Source organism: Pungitius pungitius, chromosome 5 (genome assembly GCF_949316345.1).
Source record: "Pungitius pungitius chromosome 5, fPunPun2.1, whole genome shotgun sequence".
Classification (NCBI taxonomy): Eukaryota; Metazoa; Chordata; class Actinopteri; order Perciformes; family Gasterosteidae; genus Pungitius; species Pungitius pungitius.
Window position 1 is genome coordinate 1,863,786 of NC_084904.1, and position 19,202 is coordinate 1,882,987.

General features: G+C 45.1%; 4 protein-coding genes across 5 annotated transcripts; 1 reads left to right on the top strand and 3 right to left on the bottom strand.

The window, feature by feature from the left end:
• Window positions 1-195: 195 nt before the first annotated feature.
• Window positions 196-3,274, bottom strand: prf1.5 (perforin 1.5). Of its 2 annotated transcripts, none has more exons than XM_037481904.2 (5): window positions 2,754-3,274; window positions 2,234-2,509; window positions 1,859-2,130; window positions 1,388-1,529; window positions 196-1,292 (listed from the first exon to the last, which is right to left on the bottom strand). In XM_037481904.2, exons 2-5 carry the CDS (start codon window positions 2,501-2,503, stop codon window positions 405-407), a joined length of 1,572 nt encoding a protein of 523 aa, XP_037337801.1. In that variant the 5' UTR covers window positions 2,504-2,509; window positions 2,754-3,274; the 3' UTR covers window positions 196-404. The 2 variants fall into 2 exon arrangements, with proteins under 2 accessions (XP_037337801.1, XP_062418144.1); XM_062562160.1 differs by lacking the exon at window positions 2,754-3,274 and adding an exon at window positions 2,615-2,741.
• A 495-nt stretch (window positions 3,275-3,769) lies between these two features.
• mpeg1.1 (macrophage expressed 1, tandem duplicate 1) lies at window positions 3,770-6,967 on the bottom strand. The gene is made up of 2 exons (XM_037481902.2): window positions 6,444-6,967; window positions 3,770-6,217 (listed from the first exon to the last, which is right to left on the bottom strand). Exons 1-2 carry the CDS (start codon window positions 6,891-6,893, stop codon window positions 4,544-4,546), a joined length of 2,124 nt encoding a protein of 707 aa, XP_037337799.2. The 5' UTR covers window positions 6,894-6,967; the 3' UTR covers window positions 3,770-4,543.
• A 2,875-nt stretch (window positions 6,968-9,842) lies between these two features.
• On the bottom strand, window positions 9,843-10,816 carry LOC119224688 (histone H1-like). The gene has a single exon (XM_037481906.2). The coding sequence runs from the start codon at window positions 10,621-10,623 to the stop codon at window positions 10,084-10,086; it is 540 nt and encodes a 179-aa protein (XP_037337803.2). The 5' UTR covers window positions 10,624-10,816; the 3' UTR covers window positions 9,843-10,083.
• tspan36 (tetraspanin 36) lies at window positions 10,777-17,687 on the top strand. The gene is made up of 8 exons (XM_037481905.2): window positions 10,777-10,887; window positions 12,487-12,671; window positions 15,127-15,318; window positions 15,399-15,473; window positions 15,875-15,970; window positions 16,389-16,535; window positions 16,784-16,867; window positions 17,116-17,687. The coding sequence occupies exons 1-8, from the start codon at window positions 10,779-10,781 to the stop codon at window positions 17,194-17,196; spliced, it is 969 nt and encodes a 322-aa protein (XP_037337802.2). The 5' UTR covers window positions 10,777-10,778; the 3' UTR covers window positions 17,197-17,687.
• The last annotated feature ends 1,515 nt before the right edge of the window (window positions 17,688-19,202 follow it).

Here is a 19,202-nt window from a genome sequence, read left to right on the forward strand (position 1 = left end):
AATTTAAAATTAGGGCCGGGACTTTAGCGCGTTAATTTCGATTAATTAATTACAAAGCCTCTAATTAATTAGATTAATATTTTCAATCGAGTCCCGGCCCTAACATATATATATATATATATATACATATGTTATAAATAAATAACTGATTTAAGGAAACTCAAGGGAACATACAACAGCATTCTAAATCTCAAATCACCTCAGAATCACTTTATTTTGTAATGTGTAGTGGACACACAAAGACCTAAACTTTGGTTAGTTAATACTGAAATATTACAAGTAATTTACATTAAAAAACAACTGACCGAACAAATACAGAAATTCTAACCGGTTAAAATGTGCGGGAAATGATCAGACATTATCACATGCAAAGTGGGACACTTTTGATGCTGGCATCTACTGCTCTACTCTGCGTTGGGGGAGTACCGTCCACACCTGTAGCCGGTCAAGTGAGCATCACATTTGACGGTGTAGGTGAAATAGAGCACGCCCTTGCTCAGCTGACAGCTCACAGCGTGGGTTCCTCTCTCGGGGAAGACCACGCACCGCCCCGCTACGTCGTTGTAAAACACGTCTCTGTCCCACACCTCAAACCTCAACACCTGACCCAGCTCCACCGATCCAAAGTCGTAGGTCACGTTCCACACCGGGTCGTTGTCGTTCATCACCGTCTCCGTCTCCTCGTACACGCCGCTGTAGAAGATCTTCACGTACGCGTCCGTTTGGGTGATGCTGTCGGCCCTCAGGCCCGCCGCTCTGTGGACCTCCAGGCCGAGGGTGCCTCTGCCGGCCCGCAGGGGGCAGCAGTTGTGGTCCAGGTTGGGAGTTGGGGAGCACCTCCTTGAGCCGGCCCGGTCCTCCTGCAGCTGGCTGTCCTTGATGTACTCCGTGATGGTGCTTTTCAGGTTGGCGCTGACCCGGGAGTCCTCCACTAGGTGGTGCAGAGGGAAGATGGCGTAAGACACCACGTCGGGGTTGTCGTGCAGGCTGCTCATCCAGTTCTGGTAAGCTTCAGATGGGTCCTCCTGGTAGAGGATATCCGGGAAATACCTCTCCCCACCGATGACCTCAATCTTATGGGTCATGAAGCCCTGGTAGAAGCCCATGCTCATGTTACCCTTCAGTAGGTCATCGCACTTGTTGGAGACGGAGGCGTTGCCCGGCAGGAATCCGAGGGCCATTCGGAGTTCAAAGTTCAGGCAGTTTTTTATGTCAGACTCTGAGAAACCTTTCAATGTGGCCAGGCAGGTCCGGAAGGCAGTGATCCGCCTCACCTTACCCCCCAGCTGGACCTGGCAGACCCAACGAAACCAGGGCGGAAAACTCATTATCTTTCAGATTGTTAGTAAAAAAAACAACTATACCGGGGCAGGACAAGACCACTGACCTGGTGAATGTAGTGTGTCCCATAGGTGTCTATCAGCCGTCTGTAGAGAGCTCTGCTCATGGTTGTATTTAAGCTCTGTGGGAGTCTCTTTAGGTGCTTCGTGAACTCTGCACTCAACTGGGGATGGTCGGCCAGTCTGTAGCTGAAAAAACACACAGAGTTCGGCCGTCACACGGTGAAGATACAACTACCTCTCTGAAACAATAAACGGGAGTATACCATGGGAACCATCTGCACACATCTGTGACCTATACCGTAGATGTCAATGCTACGTTAGGTTTCTTTACATGCACGGGATGTTAATGGACTCATCAGCAGATAAAATAATAGTATCCCTCTGCTGTCAACGTGAACATTTCTTTGCTCTGCTCTACTTGGACGAAATGAAAGAACAATTCATTCAAAGCCTGATTAGTACAACCGTCTCAATATGCATCAAACAACCTGCAACTGCAAAGCGCCACTCTTTACCTGTAGTAGGTGCAACTGATTTCATGGGTGGCAAAAGTGGCCTTGTCCACGCTGTGCTGCGAACGGGCGAACTTGGCCAAGTCCGAGCGGCTCCCCCCCAGCAGCGCCTTGCCGACGGTCTCCAAACTCAAGCCCAGGCCCCAGTTGTTGTTGACCAGGGAGTTGGAGCTCCGCAGCAGGGAGTCCACAGAGTGGTGGAGGGCACTAGAAAGCTGCTTAGTGCAGCGGCTGAAGGGGCGCCAGTCGAGCACTGCGGCCGGGAGCCTCTGCATCTGGGGGAGGAGAGAGAATCGTGAGTGGGATACGACTGGGGGAAGAATATAGATATACGTGTGTGTGTGTGTGTGTGTCGAGGCTGAGTGGCATAGGTCTCACCTGTCCTCCTTGGAAGCGGTTTGGACACAGCGTACAGGTGTGGTTGTCGGCCAGATGTGCTTTCACATTTATGACGTAGGCCCCCGTGCGGCGCATCCGCACCACGTCGAAACCCTCTCCCGCCAGGTTGTGACCCGGGACGAAGGGGGCTTTCTCACACTCTGCCCCAGAGCCAACCCGACAGCCCTGAGCCCTGCAGACCTCCAAGATGACCAGCGCGGTCAGTCGGAACACGACGACGTTGCTCCGTCGGTGTCCCCCGGCTTGCATGGCGGCCTTAGAGGCAAAGGGAGAGAAAATAGTCGGTTAGGTTTACGTCCTAGCTACAAAAGGAGTCCTGTCGCCGATTTAATGCATTTCTACAGGCTGAGGCAAACTCACTATCATGAACAAAATGTTAAAATAGATGAGCTTTTAATCCCCCCTGCTTTACAAAGCTCGGGTAATCCTGCCACAGATGTGTCAACCCTAAAGATGTGCACGACAGAGGCAGCGGCACAGCGTGGACATGCACTCTCACCTTATTGTGCGTACCAGCACCGTCTCCTTCACACTGTGTCCTCGTCTTCTTTTGGGAGTGGTCGGGCTGCTCCGTTTTCAGCCTGCTGAAATTCCTCTCTAGGTATTAACAGCCAAGAAAAACACGTTGGCTGTGCCTCTTCTCTCTCTTTACCAACCCCATCGACGGCGAAGCTTCCCGTAAAAGATGGACCGCTAACGACTGGGCTCTTGATCCTGCTGAAAATGAAATCCCACTTGAGGGAGCTTTGGCTTTAATGGCAAGCGGAGGCGAAAGCCCGGCGGGTGCACGCTTTTGTTATTATTCCGCCCAATGAAAAAGACGAAGGGAGGGAGTTCCCTCGCTTCAGGCTGTTTCTGTGTGTCTCTCTGTCTCTTTTCTCAGGCCCAGGCCTGAATTTCCTCAGCATGAGTGGGTTTGTGTTCATGTCCATGACCCAGCTCCATGAAACCCTCACAGCTGCGTCTGTGTGCCCGAACATGTGTGTGTGGGGGAGGGACGGTTCTTTTATTGTCACGAGAGAAAAGATGCATGTTGGTGTGAGCAAGCTTTACTGGAAATGGTTGTGCATGTGAGCGTGCAGTGTCTGTCTGTTGGGAGTGTTTATCATGTCTGAGCCAGCCTCTCTGACCTTGCCGACGCCATGAGGTGAGCTTGGCCGCTGTCCAGTTGTGAATGTGGCTGGAATGTTTATGTGGCGTGCTCAGTAAGGTCAGGGAAGATAAGGGTCTCTCTGTGCAAGAGGGTCTTTAAATAGAGGATCAGTGATGGCTTTCTCGCCACTTTCTCGTCATTTATGCAACTTTAAAGAAGAAGTTCACATCAGCTGTTATTTTTGCATGTTGTGCAATGCGTGAAATTACACAGTGTAGATACAAGTCCAGTCAACACTTAACTCCATTTATTTAGTTTGCAGTGTAAAAAAAAGTTTGTTACAATGAGATTATGTTGTTTAAGTGACTACTTAATATGGTATGGGTGAGACGTACCAAACATGAAAACACACATCCATTGAGTTGTTTGGAGACCACTTTAATTGGTAGTTAAGTGCAGTGCAAAGAGTTCAATTTACATACATTTAGAAATCCTTTTTATTTTTAACAGCATGAAATGCAAAATATAGAAAATTATTCATCTAACGCATCTTTTATCTATCTATCTGTAAAATATAATTCGAACAAAAAGTACAGGTCAGACAACGCATGCAGGTTTCCAGATGGGGTAAACAATGTTTTCTACTGCATGACATTATGCATCCTGGCCTCATGAGGGCAGTATTGATTCACTGGCCTTGGAAAGCACTTGTGCGTGCAGCTATTTGTAGCCTTTCAAAGGCAGATGTCTTTGGAGTCACATTTGTTTGAGCTAAAAAGTACACATAAAGATATCAGGAAAAGATTGTCTCCCAATAAATGTGTTGAAACTATATTTAATGGCAGTTATCAAAACGTGAACTAGATTGGTTTTAATAAGCATTGCAAAAGTATATGGCTAATTAATGCAAAGTACAACTGATTTAAGTTGTACTGTATGATGAATTTGATTTGAATTTCACTATTGATAAATTTGCATGACAGGATGTGAATAAGGAAGTTCAGATCTGAACCCATCACACTAGTTCCTCTATCTCTTATGGTTAATTATTCAAAGAAGGCTTGGACTTTCCAAAATAAGGTCAGAGGAAAATCAGACGCGTAGTTATTTGTGAAGTACTGAAAAAAATAAACATATGTGCTGGGTTGCAAACCAACTGAGGAGCCCAAGCAGCCATCCCCAAAGTGGATGTTATCTCAAGCCTCATCGTGCTGTCGTTCCCCTTCAACACAGTCGGCCTCGTCCTGTAATGCCCCGTAGCCCCTAGCTGTCCCAAAAGCAGACACCCTCCTCCTTCTCTTCACCAGAACCACTGCCACAAAGACCACCAGCGCCATCATGCCCATCACCCCAAAAGCCACCCCGGCCTTTTCACCACTAGACATCGGACTCAATTCTGGGTTAAGCTTCCACATCATTTGCTCGATTTCCTCTGGTTTGGCCAATTTCCACGCCTTGGTCTCCCCCACTCTGATCCAGCTCATATCTCCCTCGGTCATGACCATAACCGTATTCAAGGCTTGCATGGTGACGAGTGGAGGTTTGGTAAACGGTGGCAGGTGGACCGGAAGCAGCTGCCCCCCTGTGAACAGCCCCGACTTGACACAGTAAAGAACTTCGCAGCCGTCGCTCACTGCGGCGAGGTGCTGACTGAACTCGGGGGGGCAGCGCCGTTGATTTTCTGCCAGCGGGTTGTTTGACTGACAACTGAAGAGGCCTCCAAATGCCACTGAGTATCTGCTGCCAATTTCGTAGTCCTTACTCACACAGATCACCAGGCCATCCGAGAGAAACCTTTCTGCAGTGAAGCCCGGGGGACAGCGCTTTGCGTTGGTGACGGGGTTCAGGAGGGCTGGGCCGTATATGCCTCCGAACAGGTACCCTGAGTTGTCTGGGGCCTTTCCGCTTACGGAGCACCAGAAGGTGTTGATGCGAGCAGAGCGGACGTGGTAGTTGTCCTGACAAACCCGCCTATTGCAATGTGAAAGGCCCAAAAAGCCACACCGATACCGTTCGTTGTGGCAATCGTAGGAAGTGTAACCCTGCTGCCTCAACTCCGATCTCAGTAAACTGGCAGCGTAAGGCAGACTACAGGAAAAGTCCCCTGTTCCAGGGTTCTTCTGGGCCAGGACGTCACACAGCGGACCCGCGTCTGAGCTGACATGAGTACACTCTTGGTACACGCCACCAAAACTGAGGTTTGTAGCGGGGCCCTGGCAGGATGCGTCATCGATGTTGGCTTGGAAGTTGAAGTTCTTCGAGTTCACGTCGACGCATCCGGGCCGCGTGTTGACCTTGTAGTAGCGCTCCACGGCCTGACTCACCGCGACGGCCACTTTGCCAACCGTAGGCCGCGGCAGCTCAGGGAGGGTCTTGGTGTTTAAAAAGTACTGCAGGGGAAATCCTGACCTATCAATTGCCACCAGGTTGTTCTTGGTACTTTCCTGCCACTTCTGCAGAGTGATTCCCGGATAGAAAGGCGTTCCTCCCTGGCTTTGGATAATGGAGTACTGGATGTTGGACTGATATGTTTGGAGGGATGAGCTCTGTTGGGCATTTTGACTGCTTATGTCAAACTTGAGTTTGTCAAAAAAGTTTAAGCCTGCTTGTGACTTAATGGTGGAGCCCTCTGACACGCCGTCCGACACGTATGAAGAGCGCAGGTAGTCTTCCTCCACCAAACTGGCCCCAGCGTCGACACTGGTGATGACATGGGTTCCGTAGTCCAGCACCATCTTCTCTGCCAGATAGTCTACGTTCCTTGTTTGGTTGTTTTCAATGGCATCGGCTATCTCTTTGGCTTGCTGGGCGAAGCGTGTGTCAAGAGTGAAGTCTGGATAAGCCTTGACTGAATAGATGAAGTTACGAACCTTTTGAAGAAAAATATGAAGTACATATTACTAAAAATAATTGACATTGTTTTTATTTAGTCTTTACTGCGACATCTATACATTTGTTTAGCCACAGACAAAAAAAAATACTATTCATCAAAGCAATCCACTGTAGAATAGTACATTTTACATACAACTGACATATTTATCTATATAATTACATATATTTAAACAATATATCTGCGGGATTCATATCCTTTCTTACTTGCACTCTGGCTGTAGTTGAAGAGTCCTTGACCTGATGGGTTTTCATCCTCTGGTTCTCTTTTGAAAATTTGCCATTCAGCATCGAGAGGAAGGACACTTCCGCATTTATGGAGTTGGATGTAGAGCTTTTCTGCTCCAGCCAGGAGCTGATTATCTCCGAGCTCGTCTCCACACCCGTCTCCTTTTGGGGGATGACGAACACCTCATCTGGGATGAGGTAGAGGCCGTCCTCGGTGGTCTGGCACTGGAAGTAGCTGAGGTTCATGACTCGACCCGTGTCCACGTTGCGCAGGTTGTCCCAGCCTCCGCCCGGTAGCACCTCCAGTGCTGGGATGGAGAGGTTGGTGGAGGCACGGCATTGCCTGAGCCAGTTGGTGGGGCGGCTGATAGGAACCGCAGAGCAGACGTGGAGGAGCAAGAGGGCCGGGAGGGTCACTGCTCCCTTCATGGTGACTGTGTCTGAGAGGGCTGAGACCAACGACTATGAGGCATGAACACGCTCCTCCTCTCGGTTTATCATATGACCAACTGCACCTAGAGATACCAGTGGGGGAGGATGAGATTTTACTTTCATTTTTAGGTCTGCTTTTTTTTTTTTACCGAAACATGTAAATGAGTGTACTTACAAACAAAAACTCATTCGGACCAAATTTGATTTAACTTGAATACTTCCTTAATTATGACGTAGCTTGATTTTCTATTGGAGGACAGTAACTGTATAACGTTGTAAAGGCAATACAATAAAACCTGTGATTAGTTATTACCACTGTTTTTTTGCTCTGATTTGTGTTGTCTAATTGTTCAGATGCATTTCCCTGTCACGGGGCCCTGGTTTATTGTAAAACAAAGATTTTCTGTTAATGTCTCTGTTCAAAGGGAACTGAAAGCAGATTTGAAAGCGAGATAGATTTAACAGGAAGTTGTTGCGTGTTTTGTTTTTGTGGGAACAATCACATGAGTGTGTGACAGCGATTCAACACCTCACAATCTAGCCTGCATTTGCATTCAAGTTTCCAGGATCTAAGTAAGCAGAAAGAAGCTGATTCTTGTCTTATTTCCATCGTTCAAGTGACTAAATTACAGAAAATACCATAACTCATTTATAAGAGATGCCATTTTTAAAAGCAGTAAAATGGATTTTGATCGCTCTTGATCAAGTTACATCGACATCAATTTTTACCAATTACTACAAACTGACACGTGCCTTTGAAAGGCCCAAATAGCTGCACACATAAGTGCTTTTAAAGGCCAGTGAATCAATACTGCTCTCGTGAGGCCAGGATGCATAATATCGTGTAGTATATCGTGTGTATAAAAACACTGTATACCTCATCTGAAATAAGTTCCTATCTGAAGGAAATCTCAAAAACATAAAAATAAGTCAAGAAACCATTGCACAGAGCGTTGGGTCTTATCACCATTTGCGGGCCTCACAAGAGATGCATTTTGTATTGTCTTTAAAAACTTTGTGTAAGTAGAAAATAGGACCTTGTCTGGTAGCCTTCGCCTTCCGCTTTGCGCTGAAGAGCATGCGAGTCTCCGCCGGGTGACACAAATCGGCACAACACCATCCGACGGGGGCCCCGACTGCGGCTGATTCTCCAGCGATTTGATGATGACTGACTGTGGCCAGTAGATGGCAACGCGAAGCCATACGACAACTGATATACTGGACAATACTTCAGCATAAGTGGATTATTCATATATATATATTGACTCATACGTTAAAAGTATCACTCTTTTTAATACCAGCAGAGCTGAGCCAGCGGGGTACGATGGTCAAACCTTCTCAAACTTCACATATTTTATCCATACGCTGCACTCATGGACAGGTATGCTATTGTTTTTCAATGTGCTTGTGTTGTTGGCTTCGACAACTAAAATTGATTAGATTGAATGTATGATGATGTTGTGCTCCCTATCATGAGATAATGTGGATGTTGTTTAAAGTCATGTCTCACTTTGTCAGATTGATCCTATGAGTGGGTGACTGGATAAAACATGTCAAACAAAAGCACATCACTCTGATATGAACATGGTTTACATGTATTTTTCACAGGGCAAAAAAAAGCAAGATATGTAATCAGGAAAAAAATCACAATGATAAAGTACAAAAATATTGAGAACTGCTGGTCGACAAGTGAGGGACAGATCATGCAGAGGAACCTGTGTGTCACTGGAAGAAGAAAAAAAAACGTAAGGCCCCACCAAAAGGTTTAACTGAGATGAAAAGGGCATCAGCTCTCTGAGATAAAACCATGACTCAGTCTGAAGTAGTCTGAAGATCGTGATCATCTCTCTCCATCAGAGCCTTAGCACTGTGAAGGAGAGAGTGTTGTCTATTGGTGAGTGGGAGGCAGCTAGTGGTGAAGAGCACGGAGGAGGTCGGCAAGCTTGAAGAGCTCTATAACGCTCACTTGGAAACCTTGGCCTTGCTCCATGAGACACAGTCAACTCTGACGTAGAGCCATCGAAGATGTGACACTCTCAAGGCCCGACTCCAAAAGCAGCTGGCTAAAAAAAAAAACATTGAACTGAAAAATGTTCACAGATAAAGAAGAGAGTTTTCACAAAGAGCTTTCAGATGGAGAGGAAAGCTGCAGGAAGCAGCAGACCGAGGGGGTGAAGGTCAGAAGGAGCTCTTAGGGGAGAAAAAAGGCAAAGCTCACAGAGGGAATTCTATGATCAACTTAAACAGTCCGAAAAGGAGCATTCCTGGCATGTTTTTATGTGTGCCTGAGATAAGAAGGACCTCAGCGAACCCAGCTGGTCACGCCCATCAAGCCCCCCTGTTGTCGGTGATAATTTGCAGCATTAACAGTTTTATGATCTGGTCCCCGGTGTTCCGTTGATTAATAATTTGACTGATCGGGCCAATAATGGGAGCGTTACTGTTACATACCACGCCCACACATTTCACTATTTAACATTATTCGTGTTTCACATAGCGCGTAGTGTTGTTATGCATAACGGTGCGTAAAAGCGCCAATCCAGGGGGGAAAAACCCATTCGATTCCTTTAATCGCTGTTCCATACGGAACAGAGAGCCGTACATTTACAAGTCGAATACATAACATTGTGTGTTATATTGACAGACGCACAGCTGGTTGTGTAGTTTATTATTGTGAGCAGAACACGTCATGGACAATCACCCAGGGTTCATATCTTTTTTTTCCAGAGACGTCAGTGGTGCTGAATCACAGGCTCATATTTTGGTCGTAAATAATGCACTTAATCAGGAGATTCAGGCACAGCTGACGTCAGTAGAGACTCCATTAGGTTTTGTGTACAACGGACCGTTCTTGCACAAAGACATGAATATTTAAAATTCTACGGACACTATGTTGAATATTATTTCTTATTTGAAAGTGAGCTAAAATCACAGGGACACGTAAAAGTAAATGTATATATGTTTATTATATCGAATCAATTGCAATTCCGTTCTGTACAGACCAAAGTAGAACAAAATTGAACATCATAAAAACTGCAAGCTCAGTGTTTCCAAATTTGGAGGAAATGCATTTGTAAAAGCCCGCTGAAGTTCTTGGCAAATATTGGCAGAATTTGGTGCACTCTTTAGCGGCATTAAAACGCAAACCACAAGGCGTTTAGGTGCATCCAAGGTTTGTTAAGAGTTGTTACTTCTTGGCAGCAGCAGCAGCAGCTCTGGTCCTGGTAGACTTAGCGGTCCTGCGCTTGGCCCTTTTAGGACTCTTGGCAGGACTCTTTGACTTGCTTCTTTTCTTGGGGGACTTCTTGGCAGCTGGAGTAGCATCATCTCCAGCTGTTTTCCTCGGGCTGGTCATATTGACCCTTTTTGCCTTCGGCTTCTTCTTCTTCTTCTTCAGCGCAGTCTTCCGAGGAGTAGAGGGCTTCTTGTTCAGCCTGAAGGAGCCGGCGGCTCCGGTGCCCTTGGTTTGGACAAGGGACTCACTTGCCACCAGGCGTTTGATGGCGGTGAGAATTCTGGCTTTGTTCGTCACCACGTCGTATCCTCCGGCCTTCAAAGCCTTCTTCAGGGCCGCCAGGGACACGCTGCCGCGCTCCGGGGACGCGGACGCGGCCTTCAGTATCAGCTCGGACACTGTGGGACCCGATTTCCTCTTCTGGGGCTCGGCTCTCTTCCTGGGAGCTTTGGCGGGGGCCGGGGGGAGTGAAACCCTCGCCGCAGAAGACATGGTGGTAACTATAGCGCTGTAAGGCCTCGGGGCGCGAGGGAGAGAGAGAGAGAGAGAGAGGGTGGCTCCACGGACAGAGGAGGACAGAGTGCTGTCTCTGCTTGCCCTCGTTGATAAGGTCACGCTTTATAACGCCCTGATGAGAACCGTGGGGAATGAGTCGCGCCTCCTCAGTGCGCTTCTCCTCCAGCTCCAACGTGGTGAAGTCTCCAGATGTTTTCTCCAGATGGATTATTGGAAACTTCTGGGACGTCATTATAAAAGGTACATGATAAGAATTGCCTTGACTGTATCTGTCTCTAGGTAATTTTGTATTGATGTACTAAATTAAAAAATGCTTTTGTGTAATTACATGCTGGCAGCTGTGAAATGTCATTTGAGGCGTGTAATATGTTTCATTTCTGAAATAATACCTCAAAAATCTGCTTTATCACAGTAGATTTTGTTAAATAAATTCATGCACAAAAGGGCAAAAAAGCACAGTTACCTTACAGACTCAAAAGTGAACAAAAATAAACCCATGAAACGACAGGTGTATTTGAAATGTGAGATAAAAAAAAAAAAACAGTATTATAAGTTATTCTAAAGAGATATTACTGTAGACGGACTGTGTGGAGTGTGAGTTGGAAATCAGCTAGAATAAGTTTCACATTTTGTATACTTTCTTATTTTCTAAGTGTGTGCGCGCACGCACAAATGTGTACGAGGAAGGAGGAGATTGGAAACGTAGTCCTGCCTTGTGTGGCGCACTGATAGCGCCTCCTACCGGTCACATACTCACACACAGGACACTTTGCAACAGAGTGACTACAATTTCAACAACAAACGCAGTTGTGCGTTTAGATGGTTTAAAGTTACCCAAATATCCAAGTGGAGTTTTCTGTAGATTAAGGTGTTTAGCTTTAGAATTTCTAGACATTTGACCAGAGGCTAGTGCAGCCATATAAAGGTATAATTATCTCAAAAGGGAACTTGAACAGAAGGTGGAAGAATGCCTTTTAATAAAGTTTTAACAGATTTAGTTCTGACTGTAGTGTTGTCTATGGAAACCCATTTCCGCCACACAACATTTTTTATATTATTATTGGAAATAATGACTTAAGAAAGTCGAAATTATGACTTAAGATATGCGCATGCGCAAGCTCCTTGCAGCTGGTTGTTGACGTCACTACGGTCACAGAGAGGTATCGTTCGAGTTTTAACAACGTCTCGCTTTGACTTTCTAACCCTTCTTTTTTTCGTTGTGGCGGAAATGTGCTTCCATAGTTGTCCCCATATTTTAATCAAAACGTTTCTTGTGCAAAAAGTTACTAGAATTGCTAGATTCTTGTTTTTTTGTTGTCTCCAAACAATTCCCAACATTTCCTGCTGTTATGGTTTGAGAAGTACAAAGTGAGGCTGTGGATTAAATCCTGATGATCTACCAGTGAGACCATGAAGACGTAAATTAATTAATAAAAAGTTCACAATTCCTGCAGTATGACCTTAATAAAATCCCACAGGATTGTAGTACAATTGTTTTCACTTACCAAAAAAGTGAATGCGTTTTAAATCGAAAGGAATCCTGGAGCACAATAAATGTATTTCAAGGTGTTTTCATAAAAAGTTCCGGGGCTGAAGCACAATCAAATAACTGCACAAGTCAAAAGGCCTTTCATACTTGTTTCAATCGAAATGATTGCACGCCTGTGTGTGTGTGTGGGACTGTTTCCCCTCCCCTCGGAGGAAGTGGTGTGTGCATGATGCGATGAGTGTGTGTGTGTGTGTGTGTGTGTGTGTGCGGGTGCGGGTGGGTGGGGGGGTGTTGTCGGACCTGCTCTGTTACATCTCCTCTCCGAAGCATGTGACCATGTGATCACACAGTTGCTGCACCCAGGCGGAGGCAGGAAACTTGTGACCAGAGACAGCAAGGGAAGCAGCTGCTTCATCCGAGAACCGAGTGCTGCTCGCTGCTCCCCTCTTCGACCTCTTCGTCTCCGGCACGCAACATGGACTGCGGGATCTTCACATCCAAGACCGTCCTCCTCTTCCTCAGCTTGGTCTTTTGGGTAAGGCGCGGCGTTATTCCTCCACCTGCAGGTGCTCGGGTTTTCTCCTTTTCTTTTAATCCTTGCGGCTTGTCGCTATTTGTCTGTAGTGCGTAGTCGGCGCGGGTTAGTAGTCCACGTTATGACCCAATAAACATCTTGGCCCGCCGGTGGCTGCTGGCGGTTCTTATCACTCAATCACACTTCCTCATTCGGACTAAGTCGTGATTTATTCCAGATCTGCGTTTTAAAATAATCATTTTTTAAAAATGGTCAAATGGTTCGTTAAAGGCTAAGATGAACATGACTAACTGGATTTAGCTGTTATCAGGCCTGAACTCTGACTCATTGGCTAAGCTGGACTGTGTGTGTGTGTCTGTGTGTGTGTGTGTGTGTGTTTTTGTTTGCGCATATCAGCCAATTCACCACCTCTCTCTCCAGTTGGCAACAGCCCAGTCAGAGGAAACGGGTTTGAAAGGAACTTTAAACTTTCCTTCCCCTCTGAGGTTGATGTCTGTGTAATTTGATTGGAGGGAGAACTGTGCGTGAAACATGGAGCTGCCCCACTTACACTGTACACTTCCTCCATGTCAGCCTACACTCCAATCTGTACTCGACTCGCTTGGAATCGGTATATTGACAGGGGTCTTTTCTTGTTTTTGCAACAACATCGTGTCACACAAACAAAGTATGGAGGCGCCTCATTTGTTTTCTCAATCAAATATGTCTGAGCTTCTAACGCGCCTGCATTGTTTCGTCAAACGGCTCAGAAATGCAGCCTGTTATTCTGAAACAAGCTAAATCCATGTTTGGGATCCAAGGCCGAGAGTCTAACCCGTACGCCATTGGATCGTTTTTGGCCTCATTTTCTAGAGTTTCTTACTGTATCAATGACATCAAGCAATAGTGCCGGTCTACAAACAAGCACACGGTATGAACAAGGCTATCTGTAATTTGGCTTTTGGAGAGACTTGTTGAGAAATTGTTTTTTTTTAAATTCAAACAAAACATACAAATATTCCCTCCCATCCTTACTAAATCATGGCATGCCACTTATCAATGTTCAAGCCCCTCTAAACATTTATTTCACATTCTGAAGTTTCAGACAATGGCAAAAATGTGTTTAAAAGCTCCAACAACTACATTGTTTTTCTTTGATGTGATTGTGTAAAGAAAATGTAAAAAAAAACGCCCTTGTTTCTATTCAAATTTAGGTAATTTAAGGCAAGGATCGCAAGTTCAAAGGTCAACCTATTATGAAGGCTTGGAAGCACATAAGCATGAATATCATTTTCTGCTTTCTCTCCAAGTTTGACTAAACCCCCCCCCCCCCCCCCCCCCTTGAATTTGGTCTCTGATACAATACTGGTACATCTTTCATGCAAGGTCTCGCTAAAAATCCCAGGGGGGGGGGGGGACATCGCCTCAGAGGTTTATCACATTCCACAGAGGAATGGCGCCGTTCATGGGCGCCGTATGATGTGTAAGCCTCTTTGTGCCGCCTCTTAGGCACAGGATCAGAATTTCTGGAAAGATTAGAGGTGAGTTGTGGAGGGGGTGTAGAGTGAAAAACCCCCACAGGGATCCCGTGACCAGGGAGTGATTAAAAGAAGTGAGTCATGGGGCTGAAGTGGAGGATGAATGATTATAAGGTCACACATAAAACACACACACAAACGGGAACAAAGACAAGTACACAATCCGTTACCCGCGTCCCGCTAAAGGGGAAGTGATCCCGGAGATGACGCCAATCCAGAGACTCATGAAGGGCAGGACATGTGGTGTTTTTGATCACATATTTTCCGTCCATCTTGCCGATTTACCTCCCAACATATTCTAGCTGAATAGGATATTTAACCCAAACAGTTCTAGTATAATATAATTTAATTGTGTTATTTATGTAGTTTTTTTTACTTTTTTTTTCTCCTTTGACTTGTTTAAGTATTAAAAAGTGAAGTCATGAGCACTGCTGATAAGAACACAATAGAAGTATTTATCTTAACAGTCGTCTCTTTACTTGAAGTTACTTGTGTAGCTTTAACCTTCGAGAGACTTTTTTTTTTTTTTTTTAGAAGTGAATCATTATACAATGAAAGCAGGAATCGGTGTGCGCACAAAACTCGCCAACCGACACGCAGTCTTGTGATTGGTGAGCACGCTGCTGAAGAATGAAAAGCATAACTCGATGCTTTTCATATCTGAAGGGGCATCAGCGACCTTCGCACCCTGTGTTCATCACGTGGAATCACACCAGATAATATTGGGAGAACAAAACTCTTTGTGCTTCATCAAAGCCCAGACAATGTGACTACTCTCCTTCAGTTATATGAACAGGCTTTACTTTGTTAAATGTAAAGATTAAGCAGAAAAATGCATATTGAAAAAAGCGTGTGTTCAATGTTAATTCTCACCATAAACCTATTTTAAAATGTTGACACCTCGGTGTGTAACGTATGCTGTTCCTCCCTCCCGGCAGGTGGCGGGAGCTGCTTTGGCCTACGTCGGTGCCTACGTGATCAGGAGCTATGACTCCTTCGAAAGTTTCATTCAGGACAAATACACCTTGGTCCCGGCGGCGATCATCATTGGCATCAGCGTGGTGATGTTCATTTTCGGTCTGGTGGGATGCTGCGCCACGCTGCGGGAGTCCAAAGTCGGGCTCAGCTTCGTAAGTGTGTTTTGAGTGCTCGTGAGCTGTTGTTTGTCCTTTTTTCAGTTTTATTTTATCTTCCCCTCCTCTCGCTGCAGTTCTTTCTGATCATCATGGGGATGTTTGCAGCGGAAGTGGCTGCTCTGGTGTTTGGCTTCATCTACCAAGGAAAGGTGAGTCGCACGTACGCCTTGTCTGGGCCTCATTCACCGAATCTCTTCTCGAAGCCCACTTAGTCATTTTAAATCTACTTGAAACCGGCATTACGATTCAGTACAAATCAAAGCCTTCCATTTCAAATTTCCAAAACTTAAGACGTAATGAAAAAGAAAAAAAGGTCTGTCATGCATAATGGTAATCCGCCTATAGAAATCAATTTTCCCCCGGATGTACTTTATATCCATCACTGACAGCAGTAAAGTCCCTCAAGTAACTCCACTTCATAGACACCACCCTGTAGGCTGGTATCTTGTGCACACCTAAGATTGACTGGCTGGAAGTCCAATGTTAAAACATCTGCTTTGGCACATTTTACAACTGGCTACATTGTGTCTCTGTTCTCACGGGTGTGCAGATAAAGGCCGACCTGGAGCGCTCAATGAACGACGTCTTTGTGAAGTATGACGGGCAGGGAGCTGAGACCGACGCTGTCGACTACCTGCAGGTTCAGGTCGGTGTCGTATTCTTCTGTCTATAAATAGCTTTGGTTTCTCGGTACTCTGTTAGACTTCTTGGGCTTACGTTCTCTCCTCGCATGCTTTCATTTCCTGCTCTCGTGCTTTCACTTTACAGTATCGTTCTCCCTTTTAGGACGCTAAAAATACTAAAACGCAGTGCACAGTTTATTTAGTGGGTGATGTATTTGTTTTGTTACTCGCTGGTTCTGCATTTAAATATCACAGTACGTGCTAAAAGAACATCATGATGCTAAGAGAATATTGAAAGCAATATTGAAAATACCCCAAATTGACAAATCCCCCAAATAACTTTAACATCTTCTGATGTGTTTGCTTATCTCTTTTAGCCTTATTTGGTTTCTTTTTAGTTCTATATTCACTCCTGTCTGTCCCCACTCTGTGTTCGTGCAGTTGCAGTGCTGTGGCGTCATGAATTACACCAGCTGGTCCAACACCAGCTGGTTCAGCAGCCACAACAACACGGTACCTGCGTCCTGCTGTAAAAACAGCACGGTGTGCACGCGCAGGCTGGACCAACCGGACCAGCTTAACACCCAGGTGATCAATACGGGAGCACGCGCGTCCCTCTGTTTGACATAAACACTGTGTGTACGTGCGCTGAGCTGTTCATTTGGTATTACTTTAGAAAAGCTTTTATCTCCTTCTCCAACTGAGACGTTGAAACCGGATTTATTTATTATTTATTATTATTAACGCCTTTGAGACTTTAAAATATAAAGTCTAAAAAAAAATCACCACTACGGCATCAGAGCTACGCTTCAAACCGATGTTGTTGTGCTTTTTAGGGCTGTGAGGTGAAGCTGGAACGCCTCCTACAGGGTGTGTTGGGTTACGCCATGCTGGTCATTCTGGGCTTCGCCATCATCAAGGTAACATCCAGTTTACTTTGATTCCCAGTCCCAGTAATCTCAATGCAGCGAGCGGCACCTCGAATCGGTGCCATCGGTTGTGTGTTCGTATTTACCTTCTAAATGCATGGCTCTCCATACCTGGCACTGCATGTCTAACATGCAGAATCATCTCTTCAAATATCTATAAACGATTCCACGAGCACACGTGATGATAAGAAATCCATTTCGTGGGCCTGAGACTGATCGCCTTTTGCTTTCTGTTGCAGTTCTTCGGGATGCTGAGCGTTTGTGTGATCGCCTGCAAAACCGGCAGCCAGAGGAGCGGCTACCAGCCTCTGTATGCCTGAGCGTCCTCATGCAACCGCTTGCCACCGCTTGTTAATTTAGCTTGAATAGGATTTGCTGACCACCCGCTCAGCAGTGACTCATCCAGGCCCATTAGTGTACAAATATTCATTTTTATTTAAATAATGGCATGTATGTATTAGCAAGTGCACATGGAAAGTGGTGAAAAGTGCCTCCGTTTAAAGGATAAAAATAAAAGCGGCATGAACGTTCCCACTTGTTAAATCCTTTTCCTGAAGGAGTTATTTTTATCTAAACCTTTCCCTTTAGATTCATGTTTCTTGTCGTTGTGAAGCCCAGGGTCTCTGTACAGCTTCAGTCCGGCTACTTTATTATTCTTTGATAAAGGACTTAAAACTACAGTTTAAGCGTTTTGTGATTGTGAACAAAACACACAATACAGTTAACTGTATTGACTTATGTAACAATTCCATATGAATGACTTATCGTTATGCATATAATGTTTCTAAATTAAACAGGGTGAAAATGTCTTTGTTTGAGGAGTTTATGTCACATCATGATATTATTTTTTTGACTTGCAGTCTTTATAAGTGGTCATACTATTATGTGACATTCTGAAATAAGCAGTTGTCGTGTTTTTTGGATTTTCCTATTTTATTTTTCCAAAAGCAGTATCCTGTAACACGGAAGCAGTGTTTCAGAGCGTCACACGCAATGTGTCCCCGAGTGGTTATCTCTCTTCTTACCTCTTGACTATACTGATAAAGAGGCCCTTCGTGCAGTTTACATAAGATATGAGTGTTCATTTAAATGAGCCTCGTCAGGGTTCAGAAAAAAAAAATCCATAAGAAAACAAACTCCTATCTATGCTAATTATTGTCCTAAATCATCATCATCTGGTTCAATGATGATGTTGACGAGGCTGTGGATTCAACTGGATTAAACCATTTAGTTAAAAATCCAGTCCTTCCTCATTTGCATTTATGATTCATTCAAACCAGCTATGTGTGCACTTTATCATCTGCCTGTTTTCCATCCCTAACCCTTGTAATGTATGAAATGCCATTAGCATGAATGCTGTTGCGTGCGTTGTGGCAGTAACAATGGAAGTCCTGCAGGTGGTGTTAAAGAACTTTCCAGAGCTCTGACTGTAAAGTTAAAAACTCTCATATTTTCCTATAAGACAACTCTATACATAAAGGACTTATTTTTGTACACTTGGGGACAAAAACAAATGCAGGATATCAATGGTGCACTTATTATTTGCATATGTTTCACAACTTGACAAACCACTCAATTATTTAATCTGCAAAGCTATCTAGGAGGTGTGCGTGCGCGCTGTATTAATGACCCCCACTGAGGTCGCTGTAAACGACCCCGTCTCGGCGTGTGTCCCTCTCATATCTCTCTGCCGCATATCTTGTTCACTGCATATCGTTGCTGTGTTGACATCTAGACGGGCCCGTGCTCTTCAGAGAGGACTCTTGTGGCACACGTGGGACAAGATAATCTGGTCAACTCCCCACTTCCTCAAGCTGTCTGTTGCGCCTGTCTGTCTTTCGCTCTCGTGTCTGTACATTGCTGTGTGTGTGCTCACCGTTTCACTTTTCATGGATCTGTCTCTGCCTTGTTTTGTCCTTTTTGGATCCTTAGCTCCCACCAAGACCACCCATCGCTTTGTTTCAATCCCTCTCTCTGTAGCATGTGAAGTGTTAGCCCCTGATATCAGCTGGTGCAGCAATTTTCAACAAAAAAGGATGATACTGCTCTTTTTCAGTACTGCTCAACATCGTGGATAATATTAATGAGTCTGAGCCAAAACTACATTTAAAAAAAAAAGTATTATTAATTTATGTTGCTTTCTTTATATGGACCAGTAAGCTAAATGCTTACCATGAAAGACAGAGGTTAGTTTCTCTGTTGGGGTGGTAAGCCAAGCCTTTGAGGGACAGCTCATACAACTTGCTGAGTTCTCCACCCTTAAGTTAAAGGGGTGTTCCAGGGATTTAGTCTTGGACCTTTATAAAGTTGGAGGACCCTTCCTCCT